The sequence below is a fragment of the Pelodiscus sinensis genome, chromosome 18 (genome assembly GCF_052426305.1).
Source record: "Pelodiscus sinensis isolate ZL-2025 chromosome 18, ASM5242630v1, whole genome shotgun sequence".
In the NCBI taxonomy this organism is placed as follows: domain Eukaryota; kingdom Metazoa; phylum Chordata; order Testudines; family Trionychidae; genus Pelodiscus; species Pelodiscus sinensis.
Genome location: NC_143069.1, coordinates 8,645,091 through 8,657,145, shown reverse-complemented (window position 1 = coordinate 8,657,145; position 12,055 = coordinate 8,645,091). Strand labels below are relative to the sequence as shown.

At 54.3% G+C, this 12,055-nt stretch overlaps 1 protein-coding gene across 1 annotated transcript; it reads right to left on the bottom strand.

Annotated features, from left to right (window-relative positions):
* Window positions 1-5,200: 5,200 nt before the first annotated feature.
* On the bottom strand, window positions 5,201-11,360 carry LOC149523208 (uncharacterized). Its single transcript, XM_075914439.2, has 2 exons — window positions 10,939-11,360; window positions 5,201-9,736 (listed from the first exon to the last, which is right to left on the bottom strand). The coding sequence occupies exons 1-2, from the start codon at window positions 11,043-11,045 to the stop codon at window positions 9,259-9,261; spliced, it is 585 nt and encodes a 194-aa protein (XP_075770554.1). The 5' UTR covers window positions 11,046-11,360; the 3' UTR covers window positions 5,201-9,258.
* Window positions 11,361-12,055: the final 695 nt, after the last annotated feature.

Here is a 12,055-nt window from a genome sequence, read left to right as displayed (position 1 = left end):
ATCTGTGGATATAGATGTGGCTATAAAGCAGATGTCCATGGATTTGTGGGGCTCTGTTTATCAGTATCCAAGCCTGCAAATGTGAAGTTGAAATGAGGAGCTACCCATGACTGGAATTCAGTGACTGCTGCAGAAAGTATTTATCTTTATTGCAAACCTTGGCCACCTGGGCAGGAAAGGACTGCACTGTTTGCATGTCGGGCGTGGATAAAATTTAACTGAAATGAGGAAACAACCGCTCTGGCTGGGAGATCTGTCAGGCATTAGGCTTTAAGTCCGTCTGCTTCCTCATCAAGCTGTTTGCATCTGCAAATGCAGCCCTGTGACCTGCTGTCACCGAAGGAGTAGAGCCAGGACTTTCCTCTTCCTGTCCTGAGCCAGGGAAAAAATTGGAGGAGCTCTCATAGGTCCTGTCTTTCCCGCACACTTAAACCGAGTTCTTACCCATGTGGTAACCTAACACGCCCCCCCTCCACAGCTACACAGACTCTCTGACGGGGTGCAGGCATGAGGGGTGCTGTAGGGGCTGCTGTGCCCCAGGCTTGCAGTGGCTTCCATCATAGTTCCAGTTGGATTCAATGGCTCTCAGTGCACCCCCTGAAAAAATATTCCAGTGTCTCCACCCTCTGACCTGGATTCAAAGGTGCTTTAAGGTGATGCAGGTCAGGAGCGGTGAGGGTTTAGAGCCTGGTTCCAGACCAACAGCACCCTGGGGCCAGGATCCAGACCCAACACTGGGCCAGGATGCACAGTGCCCAGGGGCTGCGTTCTGGCCCAAGTGGTGTCCTGGGGCCAAGGGCTGCACTGAACAGTGTGCTGCTGCTCAGCTGCGAACTTCGAATTGCTACAGCAGGCTCAGCAGCCTTTCCGAAGTGGCCTGCCAGTATTTAACCCTCCTGCCCCAGGCCATGCTGCTCTCCTGGAAGCGGGGAGGGACTCACTCCACCACGTGCCCCGTGGACCACCGGGGTCAATGCAAACTTTTCCGCAGTGACCAGCTGCTCATGGAAATTCGCCGTTAATTACATAATTACATCTGAGCCGTTTCGCTAGTGCTGCAGCTAGGGAGAACGATTTAATTTAAATTATTAAACAGATTCAGCATTTTAACTTTTTTGTGTTAGTTTATCAAATTTAGAATCATAGAACCATAGAGCTGGAAGAGATCTCAGAAGGTCATCAAGTCCAGCCCCCTGCTCTAGGCAGGACCAATCCCAACTAAATCAACCCAGCCAGGGCTTTGTCAAGCCAAGACTTAAAAATCTCTAGGGATGGAGACTCCACTACTTCCCTAGGGAACCCATCCCAGTGCTTCACCACCCTCCTAGTGAAATAGTTTTTCCTAATAGCCAACCTGGACCTCTCCCACCACAACTTGAGACCATTGCTCTTTGTTCTGCCATCTGTCACTACTGAGAACAGCCTCTCTCCAGCCTCTTTGGAACCTCCCTTCAGGAAGTTGAAGGCAGCTATCAAATCCCCCCTCACTCTTCGCTTCTGCAGACTAAACAGACCCAAGTCCCTCAGCCTCTCCTCATAAGTCATATGCTCCAGCCCCCTAATCATTTTGGTTGCCCCCCTCTGGACCCTCTCCAGTGCATCCACATCCTTCCTGTAATTGGGGCCCAGAACTGGACACAATACTTCAGATGTGGCTTCACCAGAGCCGAATAAAGGGGAATAATGACAACTCTGGATCTGCTGGCAATGTTCCTCTTAATGCAACCTAAAAGGCCATTAGCCTTCTTGGCTACAAGGGCACACTGTTGACTCATATCCAGCTTCTCATCCACTGTAACCCCCAGGTCCTTTTCTGCAGAACTACTACTTAGCCAGTTGGTCCCCAGCCTGTAACAATGCTTGGGATTCTTCCGTCCCAAGTGCAGGACTCTACACTTGTCCTTGTTGAACCTCATCAGATTTCTTTTAGCCCAATCCTCCAATTTGTCTAAGTCACTCTGGACCCTATCTCTGCCCTTGAGCGTATCTACCTCTTCCCCTAGATTAGTGTCATCTGCAAACTTGCTGAGGGTGCAATCCATCCCCTCATCCACGTCATTAATAAGGATATTGAACAAAACCGGTCCTAGAACCGAAGCTTTGGGCACTCCTCTAGAAACCAACCGCCAACCTGACATCGAGCCATTGATCACTACCCGCTGGGCCTGCCCTTCTATCCATCTTACCATCTATTTGTCCAATCCACATTCCCTTAAACTGATGGCAAGAATATTGTGTGAGACCGTATCAAAAGCCTTGCTAAAGTCAAGTATATCACATCCACTGACTTTCCCATGTCCACAGAGCCAGTTACCTCATCATAGAAGCTTAATCAGATTGGTCAGACACGACTTGCCCTTTGTGAATCCATGCTGACTATTCCTGATCACTTTCCTCTCATCCAAGTGCCTCAATATGGATTCCTTAAGGATCCCTTCCATGATTTTTCCAGGAACCGAGGTAAGACTGACCGGCCTATAGTTCTCTGCATTGCCCTTTTTCCCTTTTTTGAAGATGGGCACTAAATTTGCCTTTTTCCAGTCATCTGGGATCTCTCCCGATCTCCACAACTTTTCAAAGATAATGGCCAAAGGCTCCTCAATGACATTTGCCAACTCCCTCAGTACCCTCGGATGCATTAAGTCCGGACCCATGGATTTATGTACGTTTAGTTTTTCTAAATAGTTCCTAACCTGTTCTTTACCCACCACGGGCTGTCCATCTTCATCCCATCTTGCATCACTTAGCGCATTAGTCCAGGAGCTGAACTTGTCCGTGAATACAGAGGCAAAGAAAGCCTTGAGTACTTCAGCTTTCCCCACATCATCTGTCACTGGGGCTGTGTCCAGACTCAGGGGTTTTTTCGGGAAAAGTAGCCTTTTCCCGAAAAAACTTCCCCTGCGTCCAGACTCAAGCCGCGTTCTTTCGAAATTAATTCGAAAGAACGCGGCTTTTCTTTCGATGGCGGTAAACCTCAATTTACGAGGAAGAACGCCTTCTTTTGAAAGTTCCTCTTTCGAAAGAAGGCGTTCTTCAATGTAAATAGGGCTTCTTCAAAAGAGAGCATCCAGACTCACTGGATGCTTTCTTTCGAAAAAGCAAGCCGCTTTTTCGAAATTTCTCCGTGCAGTCTAGACGCTCTCTTTCTAAAGAGCCTCTTTCGAAAGAGGCTTGCAGTCTAGACATAGCCTAGGCTACCTCCTTCATCCAGTAGGGGCCGTGCACCCTCTCTGATCACCACCTTCTTGTTATTCTTCACATCCTTTGCCAGTTGCAATTCCTTATGTGCTTTCGCCTTCCTGATAACCCCCCGGCACTCTCGAGCTAGACATTTAAACTCCTCCCTGGTCATTTGTCCAAGTTTCCACTTTTTGTAAGCTTCCTTTTTGTGCTTAATTTCACCAAGGATTTCCCCTGTAAGCCAATCCGGTCTTCTACCATGTTTGCCTCTCTTGCTACGCATCAGGATGGTTTCTTTGTGTGCCTTCAATAAGGATTCTTTAAAATACTGCCAGCTTTCCTGGACTCCTTTCCCCTTCATGTTAGCAACCCAGGGGATTCTGACAGGGAGTCAAAATCTGCTTTTTTGAAGTCCAAGGTGTGTATTTTACTACTCTCTTTTCTTTCTTTGCTCAGGATCCTGAAATCTACCATCTCATGATCACTGCTTCCCAGGTTGTCACCCACCTCCACTTCCCCTATTAGTTCCTTCCTGTCTGTGAGCAGAAGGTCAAGTTGTTGACGGTCCCTGGTCAGATCCTTGAGCACTAGTACCAAGAAATTATCCCCAACATTCTCCAAAAACTTCCTGGATTGCCTGTGTACTGCCGTATTGGTCTCCCAACAGATGTTAGGGTGATTAAAGTCCTCCACAAGAACCAGGGACTGAGATCTGGAAGCTTCTCTCAGTTGTCCAAAGAAAGCCTCATCTACCTCATCTACCTGATTTGGTGGCCTGTAGCAGACACCAACCACAACATCACTGCTGTTGTTTGCACCTCTAATCTTAACCCATAGACTCTCAACATGTTTTTTCTCTATATATACTGGAGTTCTGAGCAATCATAGTGCTCTCTTACATATAGTGCAACTCCTCCTCCTTTTCTCCCCTGCCTGTTCTTCCTGAACAGCCTATACCCTTCCATGACAGCGCTCCAGTCATGCGAGTCATCCCACCAAGTCTCTGTTATCCCAATTAAATCATATTTCTTGGACTGAGCCAAGGCCTCCAATTCTTCCTGTTTGTTGCCCAGGCTTCTCGCATTGGTGTACAAACACCTCAGATAACCAGGTGATTGCCCTATCTTCTCCATTTGAATCAGGGGTCCTCCTTTCTTGCTTGTTCCTCTTTGCATTTCTTTCTGGTATCTGACTTCCCCACTCCACTCAGGGTTTTGGTCACCAACCCCCAACAAACCCTCACTGGGTTTGCAAGACTGCCCACCATGATGCTCCTTCCTCTCTTTGTTAGGTGGATCCCATCTCTTCCTAACAATCCTTGTGCCTGGAACAGAGTCCCACGGTTGAAGAAACCAAAGCCCTCACTCTGAAACCACCTGCGCAACCACGCATTTACTTCCTCAGTTTGATGATCCCTGCCCAGTCCTTTCCCTTCAACAGGGAGGATGGACGAGAACACCACTTGCGCCCAGTGCTACATAATCTGCAGTGACCTGCTCAAGGTCATTCTTGGCCATATCGATAGTTTCCACATGGAGAAGCAGGAAGGCGTAGCAATCCTAAGGTTTGATAAGTTTTGCAATCCTCTCAGTCACATTCTGAATTTGAACTCCCGGTAAGTAGCCCACCTCTTGAGATTCCAGGTCCAGATGGCAGATGGATGGCTCAGTCCCTCTTAGGAGGGAGTCCCCGACCACCACCACCCGTCTTCTTCTTTCCACCTGCCAGTCAGAGCACACACTCTGTGAAGGGAAGGGGGAGGGGAAAGGGGAAGTGAAAAAAAGCCTCACTCACAATCACAGGGGAAAAAAACACACAGCAACCCTCACTCACAAACACAAGCTCAGCACACAGCAAGAAGCCCCAAACACTTCCCTCAAGAGTCCTGTATCTTCTTCTCCTTTACCTGGAGAACTCCCTCTCTAAACTCCCTGGTAGCACTCACCTGTTATTTATTTAAATAAAATAAAACACTGTGTCCAACACAAAAGATTTTAATGTTTTCTTTATTTATGGCAGGGGTGGAAAACCATTTTTTGCATTGGGGGTCTCTGACCCACAGAAAAATCAGCTGGGAGCCACACAAGTGAGAAGCAAAACACTCCTCCCAAACCCCTCTCACTGATGTGGCCCCCAATGGAGACACCTCACTCCTCTGGTGCTCCAACCCTACAGGTGAGGGGAAGGACAGGGAGGACTGAGGTTCAGGGCTTTCCATAGGCCAGATTTACTTTTCCAGGGCTAATGGATTATGTGGACTCCCTTAGACTCTGGGGTGGGAACAAAACTGAGGGGTTCATTGTGCGGGACTGCCAGCAAGTGGGATAGGGATGCAAAATCTGGGTGGGAGGGGAGGTGCAGGATGGGGTGAGGAGGACAGGGTCTGGAAGGGAGTTTGGCAGCAGGAGAGGGTGTGAGATGGGGGTACGAGAGGGAGTTTGGAGGCAGAAGAGGGCTGGGAGAGTAAAGCAGAAAAGGTGAGAGGCTGAGAATGCAGCCAAATAGCTAGCTGGGGAGGGAGGCAAAGACATGAGGAGTAAAGGAAAGTGCAGCTTCTTCAGAGTAAAATTGTATCTCCCCCCCCCCAAATGTTCCCTTGTGACTACATGTGCTCGCTGCCCAGCCCCGGCTCTGCAGAGCAGGCCCAGTCCCACCCCCTCACAAAGCAGGAAGCAGAGCCTCTTGCTGGAGGGGGGGACAACCCCCTAGCTTCTGGGAGCTGCACATCCAGGCTCGGCAGGGGCAGCTCCAGGGATGCACACAGGTGCCTCTCCCATGCCCTGCCCCTGCAGGAAGCCTGAGCTGTGTGGCTGCCACCCTGCGTGCCAGTGAAAATTGGCTCCCATGCTGCTTGTGGCATGCGTGCTGGGGGCTGCCAACCCCTGTTCTATACCAGCCATGGAGGGAGAGCCATGGACGCAGAAGGGAGGCTGGGGTGGAGGTGGTCAGGCTACTCCTGGTTGTTGGGGGAGGCTCAGCCTCCAGAGCCTCTGATACCCACTGGCAATGCAGAAGGGCCAGACAAGCAGCCTGGGACTGGAGGCAGCATCAGTGCTGAGGCTGAGTGGAGCTGGAGCCATTCAGAGTGGGGTGGAGTGAGAAGCTGTGAAGGGCAAGGGGGACCCTCGGAGGGAGACACCCCAAGCCAAGAGGCTAGCAGGCCAGACTTGCAGGGGGATCATACCTGGCCGGGGGGGGGGGGGTCCGATGCTGGGGAGTAGGGTCTTGCCCGCCCAGAGTTTGAGGGCATGTGGCCACCATGTTACAGAGTGGATTAAGTCCTAAAGTCCCCTGCTGGAGGCTTGTGGCCTTGCCACACACCACCCCTGAAAAGGAGCAGTAAAGAAGTCCTCCAAGCACCCCGGAGCAACGGTGTGAGAGGCAGCCAATTAAGGACCAGCAAACCAGTATAAATAAAACTGCTGGGTGAGAGCCAGACCCTGCCACTTTGGAGGGTAAGGAGTGCAGAGGAGGCAACTGGCTGACAGAGCAGCAGCACCGCGGACAGCTCACTGGGGAAAGCTTATTGAAAACTGGACTCAGGGCCGGGGGCGGCTGCTGAAAACCAGGCCTTGGCTTATGGGAAGTCTGCAGGTCTCAGGCTGTCTGGATGGGGCATGGCGGGGGCTGGGCTAGTGTCTCAGGCTGTCTGGATGGGGCATGGCGGGGGCTGGGCTAGTGTCTCAGGCTGTCTGGCATGGCGGGGGCTGGGCTGGTGTCTCGGGCTGTCTGGATGGGGCATGGCGGGGGCTGGGCTGATGTCTCCGGCTGTCTGGATGGGGCATGGCGGGGGCTGGGCTGGTGTCTCGGGCTGTCTGGATGGGGCATGGCGGGGGCTGGGCTGATGTCTCCGGCTGTCTGGATGGGGCATGGCGGGGGCTGGGCTGATGTCTCCGGCTGTCTGGATGGGGCATGGCGGGGGCTGGGCTGATGTCTCAGGCTGTCTGGATGGGGCATGGCGGGGGCTGGGCTGGTGTCTCGGGCTGTCTGGATGGGGCATGGCGGGGGCTGGGCTGATGTCTCCGGCTGTCTGGATGGGGCATGGCGGGGGCTGGGCTGGTGGCTCAGGCTGTCTGGATGGGGCATGGCAGGGGCTGGGCTAGTGTCTCAGGCTGTCTGGATGGGGCATGGCAGGGGCTGGGCTGGTGTCTCAGGCTGTCTGGATGGGGCATGGCGGGGGCTGGGCTGGTGTCTCAGGCTGTCTGGATGGGGCATGGCGGGGGCTGGGCTAGTGTCTCAGGCTGTCTGGATGGGACATGGCGGGGGCTGGGCTGGTGTCTCAGGCTGTCTGGATGGGACATGGCGGGGGCTGGGCTGGTGTCTCAGGCTGTCTGGATGGGGCATGGCAGGGGCTGGGCTGGTGTCTCGGGCTGTCTGGATGGGGCATGGCGGGGGCTGGGCTGATGTCTCAGGCTGTCTGGATGGGGCATGGCGGGGGCTGGGCTAGTGTCTCAGGCTGTCTGGATGGGGCATGGCAGGGGCTGGGCTGGTGTCTCAGGCTGTCTGGATGGGGCATGGCAGGGGCTGGGCTGGTGTCTCAGGCTGTCTGGATGGGGCATGGCGGGGGCTGGGCTGATGTCTCAGGCTGTCTGGATGGGGCCTGGCAGGGGCTGGGCTAGTGTCTCAGGCTGTCTGGATGGGGCATGGCAGGGGCTGGGCTAGTGTCTCAGGCTGTCTGGATGGGGCATGGCAGGGGCTGGGCTGGTGTCTCAGGCTGTCTGGATGGGGCATGGCGGGGGCTGGGCTGATGTCTCAGGCTGTCTGGATGGGGCCTGGCAGGGGCTGGGCTAGTGTCTCAGGCTGTCTGGATGGGGCATGGCAGGGGCTGGGCTAGTGTCTCAGGGTGTCTGGATGCGGCAAGGCAGGGGCTGGGCTGGTGCAGATCGCCAGATGCCTGCCTGACATTTGATGAAAGATCTTCACCCGTTGCTGGAGAAAAAGCCTAGAAACTCGCCCATCCAGGGACCTCTGGTTTCCCGCCAGTTCCAGATATGGGTCCGCCAAAGCCTCCCCCAGGCCTTCCCGACCCCACCCATATTGATATCTGAAAACTCATGGCTCCAGCGCTCGGCAATGGGGCACCTGCAGCAGCGATGGGGTGCAGGCATTTCCCTGCATGTGCTGGCCAGGTCTATGACCACTTCACTGACAAGGGGGCTCCCCTCTGCCTTGATTCATCTTCAGCAGCACCTTCCTCTGCAAGGGCCCGATGGGGGCTAACTCGCAGAGTGCGGCTGGCCAAACACCAGGGCATGTCAGGAGCTGAGTGCTCATGGAAATTGCACTGCATCAGTAGGTGCCAGGCCCCTGGGATTGTGCTGCCGGGGGTCCAGTCACACCATGTAGGCTGAATTGTGGGAGCTCCAGTGGGGTGCGTGGGACTCTGTGCGCAAAGGGAGTTTCATCCAACATGGCTATGGGTGGCTGTATCAGGCCCCCTGGTCGTCTTACCATCGGCCTTACTGCTTGTCTGGGGGCTTGGGCATGGCTCTGCAGCTGAGCACTGTTCCTGTGCAGGAAGCTGGCACAGGCCAGAGACCGAGCAGTGATTGTTTCCCACAAGCTTTCTGGGGTCCTGTTTCACTGCCGGTGGGGCCTTTGTAGTCTGGCACCTTCAAGAGCTGTTCAGTGTCGAACCAGGCCACAGGAGGTCAGTATTGTCCAGCAGCATTCCCAGCACTTTCACTGCTTAGTGGGCTCTGAGGAGACATTTAGGGATAAATTGGAGCTAAATAACAGCCCAGAACACTGAGACCTGGAGTGGTGGCTGGACTTTATGGGACCGTGGGGAACTTGGCCACACCTATGATAAGTAGACATGGGGATGACTAAAATCATGCCAGACCACGGATGTTGACTAGAGAGGTTCAGCCTGTACATGCTTTGTTCGGGAAGGGCTGTACAGGCTGTTTCCCATTCCCCCCCCATGGACAAAACAAAACAATAATCTGAACAGTGAGGGAGGGGGAATCCAGTGAAAAGTTCCGCTCCGCGGGCCGTGGATTCTGCATGCGGGGTATTCCAGGCATGTCCCTTTCAGGAGGGGTTTCTGAGACAGGCACACTGGATTCAGGACGGTTAAGGTTTCAGCTTCTTAGGGAAGGGGGGGAGCAGAGGAGCTGAGGTGTAGCCAGGAGGAGAATCTTTCTCTTCAATGAGGACGCGAAGGGCTGCTTTGTTGTGGTTGGACATTGTGGCAGAAATCTCAAAGTTGCCCAAGGTCACAACAAGGCCCGTTGCGTTTTTCCCGAGCTGGTCCTTCTGGTAGGTGCTGGACAGCGGCCTGTGGCCACGCATGCTGTGATACATACTCTCCAGCTCCCTGCCATCCATGCTGCCCTCGCGGATATCCAGGGCATACTCGAGGCTCCGCACGCTGCTGTTAAAGGGGTTGAAGAACATGATGGCAAGGGAGAACCCTGGCCACTCATAGGCGAGGGCCCCTGTGACTCCCCAGGTGCTGAGCTCCCTTTTCACAAACACGCAGGTCTCCTTGCAGCCAGGGTTGATGACTGGGATGGGGGGGATCCTGGTGTGGCCGCTGGAACAGAAGACGCTGAAGGCAGAGAAAGCATCCTCATTATTGGACTCAGCCAGGAGTTAACTTGTGGGGGCTGGACTACAGGGCGCAGGCTGGAGCAGGAAGCCAAGAGGAGGACTGTAAGGAACAGGCCTGCTGGAGGGTGAGGGGAGCAAAGGGGGTGATGCACAGGGGCCTGGCCATTCAAAGGAGCCTGAGGATCCAGCAGCCCCCACTTCCGCAGAAGTGCCAGAGAGCTGCTACACCTGGCTCTGAGGGGGAAGACAGCCCCACGGTCTGGGCAGTAGGAAGGGCTGACTGCCCTCAGCTCCGCCTCTTCTACCCTTGGCCCTGCCCCTTCTAGGGAGCAGAGCTGCCCCCACACACTTTGCCCCAGAGCCCCGGCTTTCAGTGGTGACAGAATTGGAGATTCTCAGCTAGCTACTCCTGTAGTTGCGTTTGCCTAAAGCCCCCCTCAAGAAGGTGTCTGGCCATCAAGAGATGGAGACTCTACCACTGCCCCTAGGAGTTTATGCCTTCCCCCTGCCAAGACAACTTCCAGTCTGGAGCTCCCAGGCTCCCAGTACCCCCCTCCAAGCAGGGCAGGTCTCAGCCCCACTTTCACTCCAGTGCAGGGCAGCTCCCAGGTCCCTGGCCACACCCTCTCTTGCAGCTGGGTTTGCCCAGTCCCCTGGCCAGGCCACAAGGGACAGGAGAGCAGGCCAGCACCCTCCCTCCCCGTCGCCCCGGGCTGATTGATCCCACTGGGGCAGAGTTCACCTGCAGAGCAGGGACCCCGAACCCCAGTGTCTGTAACAGGGCTTATTTACTGTGGCAGTCACTCCCACGTGGCTGCCAGATGCTGCTCCAGAGAGACCCATGGGTCGAGTGTGGAATGGAGGCTGCGCCTTGCCAGGAGCACAGGGATTCTGGCCGGCGGGTCCAGGCAGACTGGGCAGGACCCAGCCCACTGGCATCTGGATGGTGGACTCCAGTGGCCCCACAGGGCTCTCTGGCGGGGGTGAGTGCACGGCCTGCGCGGGCGGTGCTAGGTGGGGGCAGAGTAGCAGGGACGTGGCCATGGCAGCAGTGGGTCCTTCATGGGCAAAACGGCGTCTGGGTCTGCTTTTGGCCCCGCACCAGGCCATCCTGAGTGTACGTCCACCGGGGCAATGCTACTTTCTATACAGAGCAGCAGGCAGGGCCCTTTCTACGGGCACCCTGAGCAAAGGCCTCACCTGGGGTTGCGGAGGGAGACTGAACTTCTGTTGGTTATCTCGACCCCCACGCACCGGGAGGGACTCACGCCCCTCAGGATCTCTTCGATGTCTTTGCCCTTTTCCATCTCGGCCGAGTGCAGGGCTCTGGAAAGCAATCATTGAGCAGAGCGTCAGCGAGCGGAGCACTGGCACAGCCCCCCGCAAAGCCCAGCTGAGCGGAGCGGCGTAACCACCACCCACGTGCCACGTGTGCTCACGAGAGGACCAGGACCGCCCTGTGCAACAACAGCTCCCCCCAGCCATGTCCTGCCCAGAGTTAGAGCTCCTAAGCTTTCAGGAGGAGTGGAACATGCCCTGGGGCCATGGATCAGCAAGTAAGTTTAATAGGCTAGTGGTGCTGCACAGGAATCAGGAGTAATGCTTGAGTAATGTGTGAGCCTTGTTAGGCTTGTAAGAAGCACATAGGACTTTGGGGTGGGAAGAGGCAAGACACTGTGTTTATTAAGGATACAGTAGTAAAGCAGCTGGCAGATGCTCACACAGACACACACACACAGGCTGCGTCTAGATTGGCAAGATTTTGCGCAAATACTTTTAACAGAAAAGTTTTTCCGTTAAAAGTATTTGTGCAAGAGAGAATCTACACTGGCATGTGCCTTTGCACAAGAGATGTGCTTTTGCGCAAAAGCATCCGTGCCCAGTGTAGACGCTCTCTTGTGCAAGAAAGCTCTGCTGGCCATTTTAACCATCGGGCTTTCTTGCGCAAGAAATTAATGTGGCTGTCTACACTGGCCTCTTGCGCAAGAATACCGCCCCGTGGCTACGGGGAGTGTTGGAGTATTTGCACAAGAACCACTGATTTAGTACATTACAATGTCGGTGTTCTTGCACAAATACTCACGGCCAGTGTAGACAGGTGGCAAGATTTTGCGCAAAAGCAGTCGCTTTTGCACAAAAGCATGCCAGTCTAGACACAGCCACACTTACCAGTTTTACCAATGTTGTGATAGTTACCAGTTTGTTATTTTTATCAACCTACTAGCCACGTAGGCTGAGCGAGGGAGAAGCAGGGCTCTGTGGCTTTGTCTATACTGCAGGGTTTTTGCGCAAGAAGCTTTTTGTGGAAGAGATCTTT